Source organism: Myxocyprinus asiaticus, chromosome 18 (assembly GCF_019703515.2).
Source record: "Myxocyprinus asiaticus isolate MX2 ecotype Aquarium Trade chromosome 18, UBuf_Myxa_2, whole genome shotgun sequence".
Taxonomy (NCBI): Eukaryota; Metazoa; Chordata; class Actinopteri; order Cypriniformes; family Catostomidae; genus Myxocyprinus; species Myxocyprinus asiaticus.
In genome coordinates, this window is record NC_059361.1 from 7,909,914 (window position 1) to 7,929,212 (window position 19,299).

General features: G+C 38.4%; 1 protein-coding gene across 3 annotated transcripts in view; it reads left to right on the forward strand.

Annotated features, from left to right (window-relative positions):
- Nucleotides 1–19,299, forward strand: part of pak1 (p21 protein (Cdc42/Rac)-activated kinase 1) — a 71,710-nt gene that overhangs the window by 48,924 nt on the left and 3,487 nt on the right. For 2 of the 3 annotated variants that reach the window (XM_051724326.1, XM_051724327.1), the window contains exons 5-14: nt 996–1,033; nt 3,784–3,897; nt 9,228–9,444; nt 13,021–13,084; nt 13,177–13,225; nt 13,990–14,102; nt 14,950–15,067; nt 15,424–15,523; nt 17,817–18,013; nt 18,271–18,408. In XM_051724326.1, the coding sequence (XP_051580286.1) occupies nt 996–1,033; nt 3,784–3,897; nt 9,228–9,444; nt 13,021–13,084; nt 13,177–13,225; nt 13,990–14,102; nt 14,950–15,067; nt 15,424–15,523; nt 17,817–18,013; nt 18,271–18,408 (1,148 nt within the window). Of the gene's footprint in view, nt 1–995; nt 1,034–3,783; nt 3,898–9,227; nt 9,445–13,020; nt 13,085–13,176; nt 13,226–13,989; nt 14,103–14,949; nt 15,068–15,423; nt 15,524–17,766; nt 18,014–18,270; nt 18,409–19,299 lie in introns of those variants that run through there. The other variant, XR_007899777.1, reaches the window with a different exon arrangement.

Sequence of the window (19,299 nt, forward strand, 5' to 3'; positions counted from 1 at the left end):
AAAAACATATCTGCACCTTGTTACATTGTTCTGGGTCTGGTTTTAAAACTTCATGAAACATAAACAGAATGTGGGAAACTGCAAATCATTACTTACAGCACAGCACTGCACTTTAAAACAAGCCCAAAAACAACCTAACATGGTACATTTATATTGAAATAATTCTTATGGAGTGACTCAAGATGGCTAAAAACACTAGTTTGTATGTGAAACGAATGTGCTTGATGTAATTTACGAGTTGAGACTTTTCTAAAGTTATGACTCATGACTATTCAATCTGGATGATGTTACCTATTCTTATTATGATTGTGTTCACATTTCATAAGTTATGCAGTGGAACTGTCACAGATGAACACTGTAACGAGCGTCTGTGAATGAGACGCGCATAAGCACACATACATAACACACACAAACCACCGCTGCACTCACAGTCAGGCTGCTACAATAAATATTACACCATGTACATAGAGTTTAGGGCTTGCATTGTGTTTTGTTGTTTAATGTTAGTTACATGCTGTTTGTTTATTGCCTCATTTTGGCTTAATGCATTATTACAGCTGTTAGAAGTTCATTATTCTCTCTGTGAGCGAGTCATCAGGATTAACGTAAACACAATTTATGCAAGTGTATTTTCATTTATTTCTCATTCAAATTGGCATTCATCTGTAATATAGGCACATTTCTGATTCATGTTACATCAGCCAAACCTTAAATAGCAGCAAGTCCAAATTCCAAACTTTTACATGACACATATTTTTCAAATGAGAAGCTAGCAGTTCCAGGTTAAAGGATTAAAAATATAAACTTTTTTTAAAATATCGGTTATCGGTAACGGCCACAATTCTATATAAAAAAAAAAAAAAGCAAAAATTCTCCTAAACAGGCTTCATTTTCTATGTACAAAACTTCTTGTTTATTCTTATTTATTATTTTATTTTAGGAATTAGAAATGTGACACGGCCATTTCTTGACCATTTTTGTCTTTTTCATTTCAGATAAAGGTGCAGATAACTACAGCTCTTCCAATGCAGTGGTGAGTCACTGTATATTACATTTGGCTGTGTTTTCTACTTTTATCTGTGGTGTATCTTGTTTAAGGAATAGTTCACACAAAAATGAATATTATGTCATCATTAACTCACCTTCATGTTGTTCCAAACCTGTACTGTACAAACCTGAAGAATTGAGAGCAAAAGTGGGAAATTAAGGGGAGGGAGGGTTAAAGGAATAGTTTACCCAAAAAGGACAATTCTGTCATCATTTACTCATCCTCATGTCGTTCCACACCCCTATGATTTTCTCTGATCTGTGGAACCCAAAAGGAGAAATATTGATGAATGTAGTGATAATTTTTTTCATGCAGTTACAATAAATAGGGTCTGAAGTTTGTCCAGATTCTCAGTGAATAACAACTTAAATTTGTTCTTACACAAAGCTGTCGTATGGCTTCAGAGGACCTGGAATATAGTCCACAAGTCTAGTATGGACTACTTTTATGACACTTAAGGTCATTTTTGAAGCTTGGAAGCTTACCTATTCATTGTAATTTCATGGAAAAGAGCGACCAGCACAGTTTTCAGAATTTCTACTTTTGTGTTCCATGGGAGGAAAGTTACATGGGTTTGGAATGACATGAGGGTGAATAAATGATGACAGAATTTTCAGTTTTGGGTAACCTATTCCTTTAAAACCAGAAGGGATGTATTGAACAGCAAGGTACAGTGCATCCAGAATTATTCACAGCACTTCACTTTTTCCACATTTTGTTATGTTACAGCCTTATTCCAAAATGGATTAAATTCATTATTTTCCTCAGAATTCTACAAACAATACCCCATAATGACAATGTGAAAGAAGTTTGTTTGAAATCTTTGCAAATTTATTAAAAATAAAAAACAAAATAAATCACATGTACATAAGTATTCACAGCCTTTGCTCAATACTTTGTTGAAGCACCTTTGGCACCAATTACAGCCTCAAGTCTTTTTGAGTATGAAGCCACAAGCTTGGCACACCTATTTTTGGGCAGTTTCTCCCATTCTTCTTTGCAGGACCTCTCAAGCTCCATCAGGTTGGATGGGGAGCATCGGTGCACAGCCATTTTCAGATCTCTCCAGAGATGTTCAATCGGGTTCAAGTCTGGGCTCTGGCTGGGCCACTCAAGGACATTCACAGAGTTGTCCCGTAGCCACTCCTTTGTTATCTTGGCTGTGTGCTTAGGGTCGTTGTCCTGTTGGAAGATGAACCTTCACCCCAGTCTGAGGTCCAGAGCGCTCTGGAGCAGGTTTTCATCAAGGATGTCTCTGTACATTGCTGCATTCATCTTTCCCTCGATCCTGACTTGTCTCCCAGTTCCTGCCGCTGAAAAACATCCCCACAGCATGATGCTGCCACCACCATGCTTCACTGTAGGGATGGTATTGGCTAGGTGATGAGCGGTGCCTGGTTTCCTCCAGACATGATGCTTGCCATTCAGGCCAAAGAGTTCAATCTTTGTTTCTCATGGTCTGAGAGTCCTTCAGGTGCCTTTTGGCAAACTCCAGGTGGGCTGTCATGTGCCTTTTACTGAGGAGTGGCTTCCGCCTGGCCACTCTACCATACAGGCCTGATTGGTGGAGTGCTGCAGAGATGGTTGTTCTTCTGGAAGGTTCTCCTCTCTCCACAGAGAAATGCTAGAGCTCTGTCAGAGTGACCATCGGGTTCTTGGTCACCTCCCTGACTAAGGCCCTTCTCCCCCGATCGCTCAGTTTGGCCAGGCGGCCAGCTCTAGGAAGAGTCCTGGTGGTTCCAAACTTCTTCCATTTATGGATGATGGAGGCCACTGTGCTCATTGGGACCTTCAATGCTGCAGACATTTTTCTGTACCCTTCCCCAGATCTGTGCCTCGATACAATCCTGTCTCGGAGGTCTACAGACAATTCCTTGGACTTCATGGCTTGGTTTGTGCTCTGACATGCACTGTTAACTGTGGGACCTTATATAGACAGGTGTTTGCCTTTCCAAATCATGTCCAATCAACTGAATTTACCACAGGTGGACTCCAATCAAGTTGTAGAAACATCTCAAGGATGATCAGTGGAAACAGGATGCACCTGAGCTCAATTTTGAGTGTCATGGCAAAGGCTGTGAATACTTAAGTACATGTGATTTTGTTTTTGTTTTTTGTTTTTAATAAATTTGCAAAAATTTCAAACAAACTTCTTTCACATTGTCATTATGGGGTATTGTTTGTAGAATTTTGAGGAAAATAATGAATTTAATCCATTTTGGAATAAGGCTGTAACATAACAAAATGTAGAAAAAGTGAAGTGCTGTGAATACTTTCCGGATGCACTGTAGATAGTCAGAGTCTCATAACGGATGCCCATTCAATCTAAGGACATGATTCATGCCAGACACTCCTGGCAGTGCCAATGGGTTCACTCTCTCTCTCTCTCTCTCTCTCTCTCTCTCTCTCTCTCTCTCTCTCTCTCTCTCTCTCTCTCTGCACTGTGAATCAGCATCTTTTTCAGTCCAATTCTCCTGCTGAGTCGTACAGTATCAGTAGCTCAGTATGAGACAAGTTAGATGCGCCAAGCAAGATACTAAAAAAATTTTTTAACTGATGGTCTGGTTATGTTGGATCTAATTAATTGAGGCCTGTCACGGGTTGTTGAGCTCAGCAGTACAGACGGTACCACTAGTGTTGTAGTTGGCATGTTAGCATTGGGTTTGTTTTGCACCCATGTTGTGATGTCAGTTGGTCAGCCTCATTTCCTGCTTGGCTTGTTTCACGCTCCACAGAACTCCAAGACCGTTTGCGAGACTCCTGCCGTGGCAACCGTCTCCGAGGATGACGATGAGGATGAAGCCACGCCCCCACCTATAATCGCTCCCCGCCCCGAGCACACCAAATCCGTGAGTGTATTTTTATAAGAAAAATGCAAGGTCTCGTTTTTTCTATCTTTCAATTTTAATGTGAAATTTTAATAATAGTGTCCTTAATTGGTATGACAAGAACTGTACATTCATAATCCCAAAAATTTGGGGCATTTGTGTACGATGAGTAATGAACAATACAAAAAGTGAAACAAAAAAATAATTATGAATGAAGTGCAAAATAAATGAAATTATATAAAATAAAACTGCTGTGCACATTAAATGAAGAAAGTAGCAATGCAAACTATATTTCCAACTCATTCTTCATTTATAAAAAAAAGAAAGAAGCAAAAAATGGAACAGTAATGCACTTACAATGAATGGGGCCAGTCCATAAACATTAAAATACACACTGTTTCAAAAGTATAACCACAAAACATATTAACATTATTTTAGTTTGAAAGAAATCGCTTCCTAACATTATCAGTGTTAGTGTTAAAGTTTTATCCAATATAATAACTTTGTTGCTGTGACAGCGTAACAGCCTAAACCCTGTAAGTGATTTTATTACACTAAAATCGTGTTTATCGTATAATGTTTACGTCTTGTGGCTATACTTTTAAAACAGTGTGTATTTTAATGTTTATGGACTGGCCCCATTCACTACTTCCCTTATAAGTGTCTTAATGTTACCGTGATTTTTTATTTTTTAAATAAATGAGATACAATTATTTTTGATAATTAATAGTTTTGAAAGTTTTAAATTGTGAACATTTTGTAAATGGAAGTCTTTGGGATTTCAATTGCTTGCTATAGAAAAACTGTAAGGGGCCGTTCACACCGAACATGTTCTTGCGCTAAAAAGCTAAACACAGCGAAGTAGAACATGGGTGTCTCGAGCTTCTTTTTAACTTGACATGGCATCTAACCAACCTCCTGTGCAAGACGCTGAAAAAACGGCTTGGCACAATGGTCAGAGATGCCCATCTAGCACGTTTACAGTGCAGACAAACACTAAGACACGTTTGGTGTGAACGACTCCCAAATCTGGTCAATTAGAAAAGCCTTAGCACACTAAGTACAATCTGAAGAAGTTCTTAGAGGAATTAGAAAATGCTGATCTTACGTTAGGGATTTAGAGAAAAAATATCGTACAATAATAATATGCTTGCTTGCAATCCCACATTATTAAACAAATGAATTTAAGAAGTAACATGAATTAACCAAGAGTAGTTTAGGAGGATAACCTAAATATAAAAAATGATTAAATGTGCCAGTAATTAAAATTGGCAGCATAACATTAGTGTTGCTCTCATTCTTCCTCTTCTCTCGCTGAGTAACATTGAATATCTGGAGTCTGGAATAATAATTTCTTAGATTTGATAGACGCCTCCAAGCTAACCTGTAATTACTGAATAAATATTCCTGGGTTCAGAGCAGTGGGTAGATGACTCTAGGTTTATTACACCCACACGGAGGATTGGGGCCTGTGTGTGTGTGTGTGTGTGAGGGGCATCAGGGTGCAACAGTGGCATACTGGAGTCTCATTACCTTTCCTTGATCTGTCCAAAGATCACTGAATCAGGGCTGTTGGATTTTTAAGTGCCTGGATGATTAAAAAATGCTCCATCAACAGTAAAGTGACGTTTAATGAGCCTGTCAGCTCTTGATTTGAGGGGGTTTCACTCTCATTGGGTCAGACTTTAATAAATGATGTCCTGAAATTTGGGTGTAACACGCATATATATATCCCTGCTTTTTACAACAACAGTGGCCAGAAAATGTATTTGGTGCGTTCAGTAATTTGGGGCTAATTGAAAACGTTTTACACATTAACAAATGAATTGTGTTTTTGTGTAGAGTGATCTGAATGGTGTACACTCACATGAGATGAAGACTGTACTCATAATAGTTTTCTATAAAAAGTGTTTTTATTATACATGGTACGGGTCACCCCTTCAATGTGTTTTGCCATGTTGAAATGACATGGTCCGTTGTGTTTCACTAAACATTGAAGAAGCGAATCCTCGTGCTCATTGGCTGCCGCCTATGTAGATACGCTAGGCTATGCTTAGTGCAGTGTTGTTTGGTGATGCTAAGAGCAAACAGAATACAATGGAACATACTTATTATCGTGCTTTAGAAGCAGAGACAACAGGAGATCTAGTAGCTGTACTGGCGAAGAAGCGAAAAGGTCTGAAGCAAGAAGACAGAAAGACCGGCAAAGGCAAAAAACTAGAGTAAACTTCGGTACGGCATATACAAGGTGGAAAGAATTGATGACGGAGAAAAACATGAGTAGTGATGGCGATGTTGCTTCTTTTTTTGTTGGACAGGTAAGACATTATTAAAATCAGTGGAACTTACAGAAAACTCATACAAGTTTCCCTCCAACTTTTTAAAATTACTTGTGTAGTCAACGTACACTATATTGCCAAAAGTATTCGCTCACCCATCCAAATAATTGAATTCAGGTGTTCCAATCACTTCCATGGCCACAGGTGTATAAAATGAAGCACCTAGGCATGCAGACTGCCTCTACAAACATTTGTGAAAGAATGGGCCGCTCTCAGGAGCTCAGTGAATTCCAGCGTGGTACTGTGATAGGATGCCACCTGTGCAACAAGTCCAGTCGTGAAATTTCCTCGCTACTAAGTATTCCACAGTCAACTGTCAGTGGTATTATAACAAAGTGGAAGCGATTGGGGATGACAGCAACTCAGCCATGAAGTGGTAGGCCACGTAAAATGACAGAGCAGGGTCAGCGGATGCTGAGGCGCATAGTGCGCAGAGGTCGCCAACTTTCTCTAACTTGAGTCAATCGCTATAGACCTCCAAAGTTCATGTGGCCTTCAGATTAGCTCAAGAACAGTGCGTAGAGAGCTTCATGGAATGGGTTTCCATGGCCGAGCAGCTGCATCCAAGCCATACATCACCAAGTGCAATGCAAAGCGTCGGATGCAGTGGTGTAAAGCACGCCGCCACTGGACTCTAGAGCAGTGGAGACGCGTTCTCTGGAGTGACGAATCACACTTCTCCATCTGGCAATCTGATGGACGAGTCTGGGTTTGGCGGTTGCCAGGAGAACGGTACTTGTCTGACTGCATTGTGCCAACTGTGAAGTTTGGTGGAGGGGGATTATGGTGTGGGGTTGTTTTTCAGGAGCTGGGCTTGGCCCCTTAGTTCCAGTGAAAGGAAATCTGAATGCTTCAGCATACCAAGAGATTTTGGACAATTCCATGCTCCCAACTTTGTGGGAACAGTTTGGGGATGGCCCCTTCCTGTTCCAACATGACTGCGCACCAGTGCACAAAGCAAGGTCCATAAAGACATGGATGAGCGAGTTTGGTGTGGAAGAACTTGACTGGCCTGCACAGATTCCTGACCTCAACCCGATAGAGCACCTTTGGGATGAATTAGAGCGAAGACTGCGAGCCAGGCCTTCTCGTCCAACATCAGTGTCTGACCTCACAAATGCGCTTCTGGAAGAATGGTCAAAAATTCCCATAAACACACTCGTAAACCTTGTGGAAAGCCTTCCCAGAAGAGTTGAAGCTTTTATAGCTGCAAAGGGTGGGCCGACGTCATATTAAACCCTATGGATTAAGAATGGGATGTCACTTAAGTTCATATGCGTCTAAAGGCAGATGAACGAATACTTTTGGCAATATAGTGTATGTTAGTAATGGACAGTTTTCAGCTGTGATTACAAACGCAACCGGAAAGCAATGTGTAATTTTATTTTCTTTGTTATCACAGCTATAGTAAGGGGGCCCATCTACCTCCACCTCTATGAAACTGCATACGTCTTCATTCGTTTAGTAGCTTGGCACAGTGATTTGTTGTGGGTTTTGAGTAAACCATGACGTTGGTTTGCTTGAAAACAAAACGAGTTCTTCAAATACAATATTCATGGACATGCTAAATTTAATCATCAAAAGCAATTCTAATCTTTACCATAACATTCTGTATCGCTAGATAATTGAGGTTTATTTTACACTAAGCAATTCTCTAATAAAGGTAATAACTGTCTTTAGAAATAACGTGAATCGTAGACAGTCTCCAAAGATTATTGATATGAGGGACAATAATAATCTGTCCTTAACTGTAGAAATCTGTTCACTTGATTTCTGATGTTTGTTTTTAGGCAAAGTAATTATAATATAGTTGTAATAAATAACTTTAGAAATTACCTCAAACTCCGACATTTTCCAGATGCAAATGATATTCCAGAGCTGAGACAGCAGAGACGATCATGCTTCTCAACATGGATAGATGGCAGTACAGCGTCTAACACCACTGTCGTATCGGTACTTAAAGTACACGAAGAAGAGCAATGCTAACGCTAGCTAGGGAATTACTGAATGTTTGAACTAATGAACCACCTTTAAGTTTAACTTAAAATGTCTGAATGTCATTGGATTAGAGAACACAATATTCAGGCTAGGCTGTTCTATTCCAGGCTAGGCTAGTCAAATCTAATTCAGTGTATTTTTTTCTGTTCTTCTATTCTCTTAAGGGTCATGTGCTAAAAAAGCTGATGAGACCTGTTTTTTTAAAGTTGACATTCTTTTTTTATCCTGACGCTGCGCCTAAAAACCGTGGCGTTTCTGCGCAAAATGCTGAAAAAACTGTGAAATGCTGCGCAACAGTGAAAGATGTTTGGCTACTGCATGTTTACATAGAAAAACAACCAAGACAGACGCAAAAAATGTCTTTGGTGTCAAAGAATCCTTTAAGGGCCGTTTATACCAAGTGTGTTCTTGTGCTAAAAAAGCTAGATGCAGCACAACGAATGAACGTGGGTGTCGAGGCATGTTATTAAAACTTGACGCTATTTTAATTTTTTTTTTATCCTGATACAACTTCTAAAAAAACATGTCGCTCCTGCACGAGATGCTGAAAAAAATGCGAAATGCACCCCAACAGCCTAGTGCTTGTTTACATAGAAAACAAAGGAAAAACAGCGCAGACAGACACAAAAACGCATTCAGTGTCAAAAGACCCTTTAGGGGCCGTTCATACGGACTGCGTCCATACGCTAAAAAATCTAGATGCAACGAATATAACAACGAGCATGTCTCGAGACGTGTTTTTCAAAGTTGACGTTCTTTTTAAGCATGACACCACATCTAAAAACCGTGGTGCTCATGCGCAAAATGCTGAAAAAACAGCGAAATGTGGTGTAACAGTGAAAGATGTTTTACATAGAAGAACAACCCAGACAGATGCAAAAACGTCTTAGGTGTCAAAGGATCATTTAGGGGCCGTTCACACAAATGCAGAGCAACAAATAGAACAGAACGCTGGTGTCTCAAGATGCTTTTAAAAGTCGACATTCTGTTTAACCTGACATCTCCACCCTACAGATCTACACGCGCTCTGTAATCGAACCCCTTCCTCTGCCGCTCTCTACCAAAGATGCCACCACATCACCTATCACCAACACGGCCACTGACGGCGGCAGCCCAACGCAGACACCCTCAACCACTTCCAACGCCACCACTGCCACTCCCTCCACTCCACACAGCACCGACAAGACACGCAAGAAGAAGATGACCGATGAGGAGATACTCGAGAAACTGCGTAAGTGCAGATACATAAAACATTCAACAAGGGTTAACAAGGGTGAAAAGTCATGTTTACGTTCATAGAGTCTGTAAAGGGGAGACTTTCCTGTGTCATTTTTCCAATGTTAAAGTTCAAGCTAAAATGAAAATTCTGTAATCGTTTTCTCACCCTCATGTTGTTCCAAATTGGATGTGTGATTTGTTTTATTTTTTTTTTGCTGTGGAACACAAAAATAGATGTTAAGCAGAGTGACCGCTTCAGTCACCATTCACTTTCATTGTGTGGAAAAAAGATGCAATGAAAGTGAATGGTGACTGAGAATAACATACTTCCTAATATCTAATTTTATGTTCCATGAAATAAAGTAATTTAGATGGGTTTGGAAAAAAATTAAGTTTAATATGTATAGTCATCATGTTTGCAATTCCGTTTGGTGATGCTTGTGATGCAGAAAGTACACTCTCCAGCTTTATCAAAAATTGCACATTACAAAGATGTCAATGACAGTTTTTATATTTATTGTGATTTGTCAATCATGGCATTCTACTATCAAATATTTTTATATATTAAACGCTTAAACTGTATAATTGACCATTGTCCCAGTGTTAGCTTCATGCACCATATCACTAGCAATTTCAACTCAAATAATTATTTCATGTCTATTTATTTATTTATTTGGCAAGTAGCCGTGTAATGAGCTAGATAATGCACAGTCAGCTGCTCATTATTGCAAAAAAAACAAAAACCCTTATTGCCCTATTGAGGTTTATTTTACAATAATGGCTGGCTGATGTTACATTATTCCTTGCATATCAAATATGTATGATATATTAATTTTATCTCTTGGTTCCATTTATAGCCGATCGAGTCTTTGTATATGTATATTTTTTTATTATTTTAATCTTATTAATATTTTATTTGACATATATTATTATTTGGCATGTAATGTCAGAAAATATTGATTTTATTATTTCCAGTCATTTTGTTTATGACTGGCCCTAGAGAACCATGACTTTCTAAGAACCTTTGTCTTATAAAAAAAACCCCACGCTACAGATGTGCTAAGATCGCCTTCTACTGGTAAGAATGGGATGCTGCTTCTATTAATCAGCCTTCCAGTGTGTCTCTTTCCTGCCCCTTTCTGTCAATTCAGGGCCCCTCTTGGCCAAAGATGTGTCTTCCTCCATTTAAAGCATCCACTCATCAACGGTTGCCAGGTTACCCCAGCGAACCAAAGGCAAACTCATCTTTCCCTTATGGGGCCCAAGTTTAAGACTCAGACATCGTAAAACTCTGACCAGTCCTCGGCCCTCTTCCTTTGTGTCTTTTCCAGTCATCCGTTACCTCACCGTCTGTAAATCTGTCTTTCAAAGGTCTTAAAAATCTTTTCCTCCCCTCTATCTTTTTTTTTCTCTGGAAACGATTGTTTGCTCTTCCTTTTAAAAGGGATAGTTCATCAAAAAATGAAAATTCTGTCATTTATTTACCCTCATGTTGCTCCAAACCTGTATGAATTTCTATCTTATGTGGAACACAAAGTGTGATGCAGAATGTTCGGTACTGAGAGTCTCCGTCACCATTCACTATCGTTAATTGGAAAAAAAGATGCAATGAAAGTAAATGGTGACTGAAGCTAACATTCTGCTTAGCCATGGAAGAAAAAACCCACAAATAGAAAAATATTTATTATTATCATTATTTTAGTTAATAGGGGAGACCAGGGCTTGTTGTCACAAGGGCTATATCTCAGGTGCGATAAGATTTGGCATCAAAATTCCAATGGCACGAATGTGTGATTTCTCTTGCAGAGGTTTTGTATGTCAGTTTCAAACACTGCTTTGGGGCAAGTTGTCACAAAAGGTCAGCATGTGTTGAAACTGATCTGTATCTTTTTCTTAGGCAATATCGGTTCAAATGTAAAGTTGCATTTATTTCTTTTAGCCAAGGCTGAAAGGTATTTGACTATGCAGAAATATTCACTGGAGTCATAAGTAGCAGGACAACTAGCCCCGATCTTCCCTGTATATTTCTGTTGTAATGCTGCATTCCATTAAACTCGGATAGTCTGAATTTCCAACTTCCTACTAGGAAAAGTGCAATGGAATGCCACTTAAAGTCAGACTTCCAACTTGGAAACTCATGCGGAAATCTTTAACTCCGATTTCACCGAGATGCAGGTGCGTGACATCACACAAACATGTCGGCACCTGGGGAGATGTCCAAAGATACAAAAAATGGACTTTTATTGTCATGACATACCCTTTATTAAGTATATACCAGAAATACCATAAACTATCAAACAGTCATGACATTAGAAACATTCGTGAATAAAACTGATGACTTACTGTTTTGCAGTTGGGTCCAGTAGTGTTTTAACTGCCCCATTCTTCAATAGCAGTTCCTTAGCAAAGCTTGAATCATATTGTGACTGGTTCACAAGCAATACACACTGATTTGAGCCAAAAACACATACATTCTCGCTGAAACGTTCTGAACATACAAACATAATACACATCCACATCGCTGGAAACTCATCAAAATGATCAAAGATTATAGTGCATGTTTACAACTGAACAACTGAAAATATCGCAAATGGGAGTAAAAATGCGTCCAGGGCCCATTTCACCTCTTAACATTAAGACGCAGAATGTGATCTCATTTTTAGAGTTATAATTTGACATCCCGTCTTATAAGCAGCACAAGATGCTTGATAACGGTCAAAGAAGTTCATCTAGTGCATGTTTATTTAGAAACATTTAGGAAGTTGTCCTGTGTAAGTCCCCTTTGGTGTATGAATCTCCCGTGACACAGATTAGGCCCATCTCTCTCCTCTTCACCTGTCTTACTGAGTGCCAGTGGGCGGGGCCAAATATGTGCTCTTTTTCTGTTGAGGATGAAGTTTTGAGTTCTCAAATTTACAGTATGTTTTTTATAGTAGAATGACCTCATATGTCAAAAGATCAAGGAAAATTTGATTCCTCGTTTCATGACCGATCGATCAATGAGTCAAAGTTCCTGCAGTACATTAAATTTATATTAAAGCTTGTTTAACAAACGTTTACAGAGACAGGTGTATAAAACATGGTACAATGCACTCTCTTTTGACAATCGTACACGTGTAGAACAATTGCTAGCGTTGCAGCTTTGTTTATCAGTTGGGTTGCTAGGAGACATCTCTGGTGACAGTCCCTGCTAAGCTAACGGGATCGTTGCATTGTTTCATTACATGTCATTTTCCAAGATTCTGGCAATGGAATGCCTTTAATATCAAAGATTTGAGATATCAAGTAGGAATATCCAACATCTGACTTTTAATGGAACACAGCATAATTTCTTCACTTCTACAAGTGATTCTTCTAAGGCCATCCAAATCCGGAGAGATGCTGTTAACTCCTGCTGCACAAGGCCATATCAAATTTTTTTTATTTGATTCATTGTGCAGTCCTATCACAGACCCTGAAATGTTACATCTTTATTCATTTGTTCTGTCTTTTTTAAAATTCTGCTGTTTTTTCCTCACCTGTGTCTTTTAGCTGTACAGATTTGCTAGTCTTTTGTCTCTGAAAATAATGTGCAACATTCATTCCACAGGAAGTATAGTCAGCGTGGGTGACCCCAAGAAGAAATACACACGTTTTGAGAAGATTGGTCAAGGGTAAGTCTCAATTTATGTCAGAAACAAAGTTTTCATCTCAAAATATTTAAACTCAACTCAAAAAAAATATTTTACTTCCTTACCTGATTCAGAGCATCTGGAACAGTCTACACAGCCATAGACATCGCCACGGGACAAGAGGTAAGTGTTTTAAAATGCCAGTCTGTTTCTCATAGCAAGACTTTTGACTATCGTCATAAAGTCTGGTCCACTTTGCAGCTTATTCAGGTCAATTAGATTGGAGGAGACCATCTGGCCACTGTTGGTTTTCTGAAACTCGTTCAAATTATGGTCTGGAAGGCTCCATGAATGGTTGTAAAGAAAACAGAGAAGATATTGAGATACTTCTTCTGATTTACAAAATTTAGATGTATCTAAAAAGTCTAAAGTCTTCTAAATTCATGATTGTCTAAAAGCAATTTTTTGCAGTGTATATTCTGATACGTATTGCAAACATGTCACTTATTGTACCAGAAGTTTATGTTTGTTTGTATTTAAAGAACTCTTTTCATGACGTTCAATAATCTGATATGCCTATAGACTGCATGAGCTAGTGTGTTTTGAGATACCGACAGCTCTTTCAGTGTCCACATGCTTTTACGGTTAATAGCGAGCACCTATCATTGTTTACGTGCCTCAAACGAAGCCTTCGCCATTCTCACTGATCGATGTCCATGAATCAGGGGATGCCGGGGGGATACTATGTTTTATATTGATTGCCTGATAACATTTCACCGAGCTGGGGCTGCAATGTAATCTACCTGCACACAAGGCTCGGATGATTTCAAAGCAATCCTTGGCTTATGTTAATGGAAATATGGTTTGGAAAAGGACTAATGGACTCAGAGACTGTCTGATTCATCTTCAGTAGTGTCTAAAAGCTCTTTTCTGATGTACTTTCTTAGGTGGCCATCAAACAAATGAATCTTCAGCAGCAGCCCAAGAAAGAGTTGATCATTAATGAGATCTTAGTCATGAGGGAAAACAAAAACCCCAACATCGTCAATTACCTGGACAGGTGAGTTCATGATTTTTTGCTGTGGTGTCAGTGTGAAAACGTTGTTAAGGCCGAAAGGGGCTATGTGAACCCTTTGGAATTAGATGGTTTTCTGCATTAATTGGCCATAAAATGTGATCTCATCTTCACTAAAGTCACAAGTACAGATAAACACAATGTGCAACATACAAATAATTATGATATTTCATTTCTTTATTAAACACATCCCATTAAATATTCACAGTGCTGTGGAAAAAGTAAGTAAACCCTGAGATTTAATAACTGGTCAAGCCTCCTTTGGCAGCAATAATCTCATCCAAGTGTTAGACCTGCAAAATATTCAGGATATTTTGATAAACTTGGGAATTAATTTTTCCCTCGATGGCAAACGGTCCAGGCCTGAAGCTGCAAAGCAGCCCCAAATCTTGATGCTCCCTCCACTGTACTTCACCGTTGATGTCAAAGATTGATTTGGTGCATTGTTGCATTCCAAAATGTATCAGACCTCAATTCAAAACACAGTGCAAGTACAGGTTGCATTCTCTTTCAAGTCAACTACTGTAAAGGCGGACCCTAGATTTTTCATAATAGTAACTTTTTATGTGTGCTATTCCACCTTGTGCCCTCTTTGGGGGTTAAACCAGCAACCTTTGTGTTAGAAGTCCAGAGCTTTTGTGGTTATGCTACCATCACCTTCATGATGTAATGCTAAGTCAAAGGATTGAGTGATGTGCTTCTCCATATCCATGGTAACTTTCTCTTTGCACTAATGAAACCAAAGAGCCTCCAATTATCCTGTTGTCACGGTAATGCGTCTGCATCACTCTGCAATGTAGCATGTGTTGATGGTGCTTTCTGGTTTCCATAGTTACCTAGTAGGGGACGAGCTCTGGGTGGTTATGGAGTATCTCGCGGGTGGCTCCCTAACAGACGTGGTCACGGAAACGTGTATGGATGAAGCGCAGATAGCTGCAGTCTGTCGAGAAGTGAGTATGAAATTACTCTAACTCAATTAACACACATAGTGCTCCTCACGTGCATCACAATCGATTCTGCATGTTTTTTGCACGTTGCATTAACATTCGGTATTCCAATACGAATAAAAATACATAGCACACACACATATTGAATAAAATATTACATTAATTAGACTGAACTATTGATACTTTTTGAATGAAAAGGCACATTCCAGCTTTCACATTAGGAGTGTGCCTACTGTATGATGCCTTTAAATTCAGTCTAGATAGGCAACTCACTAGGTTTCGGAAATGAGTCAACATGCGTCATTTTTGCCTGTTTTTTTTACACATCATTTGACTAAACACACCTCTTATCCTAACAGTGTCTACAAGCCTTGGAGTTTCTGCACTCAAGTCAGGTTATTCACAGAGACATCAAGAGTGATAATATTCTCTTGGGCATGGACGGTTCTGTCAAACTGAGTGAGTGCACCTCCTAATCTAGAATGCTTTTTCCTTAAAATGATATTTAAACCCCTGAGACCTGAGCGTGACTGCTGTGTGCATTTTCCATTCCCCTTTTTGATTTGTAACTAGTAGCCCCTAAGAAACATGCAAAAAATATATCTTTTTTTTAGACCAAATAATTTTCCTAAAAATTCATGTCCACATATGTGAACAGCAGGACTAAATTGTGAAATTTTAAATAATACCATGCTATAGAAAGTCCGTTTTTTTGTTTTGTTTCCAGGAGTATTGGTCATTCATGTTTTTGAGACATTACAAACATTACAGCTGAAATTAGCATAATTAATTCTGATTATAGCCAGCATCATCCAATCACTGCCAACCAAGTTCAAATAAAATCATAAATTCTGAATCTTTTTACTGATTACAATTGTCCCATGTCTGCCAAATATGTTGAGTGGTCCAAACATCATCTGCAGCCTGAAACTGAACTTTTGACCAGATGTTAGGAGTGAATTCACTTGGCTGCATAGGAAATTTATAGGATGCTCTCTTGCTCCCTAATTAGGGAATGACTTAACCTCCTGTTGCTGTCTGTCTGCACTGGTCTCGGAACAATTCGAAATGCACCTTATTTTCATCCTAACTCCGTATGCAGCCTCTGAAAGCAACATTTTCCAGCTTTCGGATGCATCCATTGATTCTCAATGTGATAATGCACAGTGAATATATGATAAGGAAAATAAGCCTATAGTCCACGTACGTGGTCATTGTGTTTAACAGCGTGCCGTTTCGCGATAAATAAATTTAAAAAATGGCATAATGTATGAAACTAGAGAAACTACTCTCTTGACTCAAACAGGTTTTAATGGAAAAACTTAAGGTTTCTTACCAGATGTAGTTTTGTTGCCATTTCTCCCAAAGACAAACTCAGCTGCGATCAGCGACATGTTGTTTTGTCATATGACAAAATACGAAAGTTTAACCCTTTACTGACAGCCAAGAGTCTCTTGAACTCTGAGATTAGTCGGTTTAAATGAAATGAAATTATGCATCGCACAAAAGCTAAAACAGAACGTCCACACATGTGGGCGCGGGGTCTCAGGAGGTTAAGTATTTGGGTCATTGACATATAAGGTTGTCTGGGGTGATTAAAAAAGGATAAATCTTTTAACAAATCTAGTAACACGTGACAAGTTTGAATAAATGTAATCTTTGTGTCAGTTTAGAGCATTTCCTAACAAATAAAGAAAATAATTTAATTACTGAAACATTTTTAAATGGTGTAACCATCAAGTAAAAGGTATTAACATATTTTCCTTGCTCCTTGAATACATGTGATTGTACAACATAATCAAAAACACAAAAATAACATTTTCTTTTTCTTTCTTTCTTTCTTTTTTTTTTTTTTTTTTTTTCTTTTTTTTGGAGCCATGAAAATCAAGTTTTCTTTTGGTTACTCCATTTGTCCTGAACAAAATGTGTGAACAAAAAAAAAATCTGCAATTTTTAAGTTCACACACGGTCATGAGGGATCAATGGGGTCTTCTCTATTGTTGTTTTGTTTTGTTTTGTTTTGTTTGTTGTTTTGTTTACACCATCTGACTTTCGTTTAGTGGACAAATGTTTTTCAAATATAAATACAATTTTAAAAACCTGTTTATCACTGTAGATGTGTATTCAAGTAATTGTTGTGTGTGAATTGCATTTTTAGTGTGTTTGTTTTAATAATTTAGTAGATCCAGTAAAAAAAAAAAAAAAATTTAAAAAAAACGTCCATCACGTCATTGACCCATATGAGATTGGCGCTTTGATTATGGTGGCCTTAACCATTTTTCCCCAAAGTTCCAAAAACATTAACACATTATCACAAAAATGCAAACAGAAAAGGAACCTAACAGTACCTAGAGCTGTTGGGAGTTTAGATTGCTGTATAATAGTGGCATACTGGCCAGAAATTGGTCTAAATCTTGGCCAAGTTAAAAGTTCAAAAGGCTGTACCCTAGAACTGACAAATGGAAGTGCTTTTGAAAATAAGGTCATACAATTATAAAAATTTTCATCCTTAGCTTTGATCATATTTAATGAGAACCGCAAAAGTGATGTATTCACCTGTGCAAAGGCTTCTTTTGAGTGAAGGGTGTCCAATTTATATTGTGATTTATCCTTTTCACCAGCAGAGGGAGGAAGAATCCAGATTTTGTCCAATGTAGCTGTCTAATCTGAACACTTTTTCTTTGTGTTTCATGAACTGATAGTATCACACCAAGACTTGGTCCAAACAACTATCTCTCTCTGTCTGTCTCAGCTGATTTCGGCTTCTGCGCTCAGATCACTCCTGAACAGAGCAAGCGGAGCACCATGGTGGGGACGCCCTACTGGATGGCGCCGGAGGTTGTGACCCGCAAAGCATATGGGCCCAAAGTGGACATCTGGTCCCTGGGCATCATGGCTATTGAGATGATAGAGGGCGAGCCACCGTACCTCAATGAAAACCCTCTGAGGGTGAGAATGGCGATTATTTGAGCTGAATCCCCCCACTAAATAAAAAGTACTATGGTGGTACCATGATACTAAGGCAAAATTATGAAACCTTGGCTTTACAAACAGTGCCATGGTGCAATCTATGTGTTTAATGATAACATTGTAGTACCTTGATTTGCAGTAAGGCTATGGCCCTGAACAATTTCCATAATCAAGTGTTACATGGTTGTGCTGCAGATATTTTAATATTTATGTAACCTTTAACCCCTGCTGTTCAGGCTCTGTATCTCATTGCCACCAATGGAACGCCAGAGCTGCAGAATCCTGAGAAACTTTCCTCTGTGTTCCGAGACTTCTTAAATCAGTGTCTTGAGATGGACGTGGAGAAGAGAGGCTCAGCCAAAGTGCTTTTACAGGTGTGTGTGTGTGTAAATGCACAAGTGTTTTTCTCCTGTTCGTATTAGTTACATTTTGGATATTTCAAGGTTAGAAAATATGTCCATTACTGTTACTGTACCAGCATTTTTAAAATGTTGACATTGACCTTGAATGTTGTATATGAGTGAATTATGACTAGAAACACTACTGTAAAATTCAATGATATATAAATGGGTTATTCCATGTCAAATCAACTAAATTTCAGAAACTTTCCCAGCTGACATTTTTTATTTATTTATTTACATTTTTGATTCTGAAGATAAACCTAAATGATGATGAAAGCCAATATATTAAATGCCATGGATCAAGATTTACTGACTAATCCATTATGCAATGTTTGTCTATGGTTTTGGAGCAAAACTAAGGGTAAAAAAAAAAAAAAAACAACCTTAGTAAGGTGGCAGTAATTTTTTTATTTTATTTTTTTACTCAGAGTAAGAATATTACTAAAAGCAGTTGCCTTCAGCACCCCTTGCATAATATCCCAATGGTGTGGGTCCAAAAATTGGGAAAAAAAAAAGTTGTGTTGTTTTTCCAACGTTTCTGGGCATCCTAGATGCTCATTACATTTTAAAACACAGCCAATGTGTCATCACAGCATTCTTGTAATGTTTACCCACTTAATAAATGTTAATAAAATTTACATTTTTAGAGAACTGAAAATAAAAATACAATATTTTGAGATGTCGTTTATATTCTCACTAATTATATTAGATTTTCAGGTAATTTCACATTAAGCCATTGAACTTCAGATCTGTTCAACCATAATAGCATCTGTTTCTCCATCTCTCTCTTGTATCAGTCCCACGCCCACCTAATATGATTTAGGAAAGTTCAGTCTGCTGGTTTGGAATGAGTGTTGCCAGAAC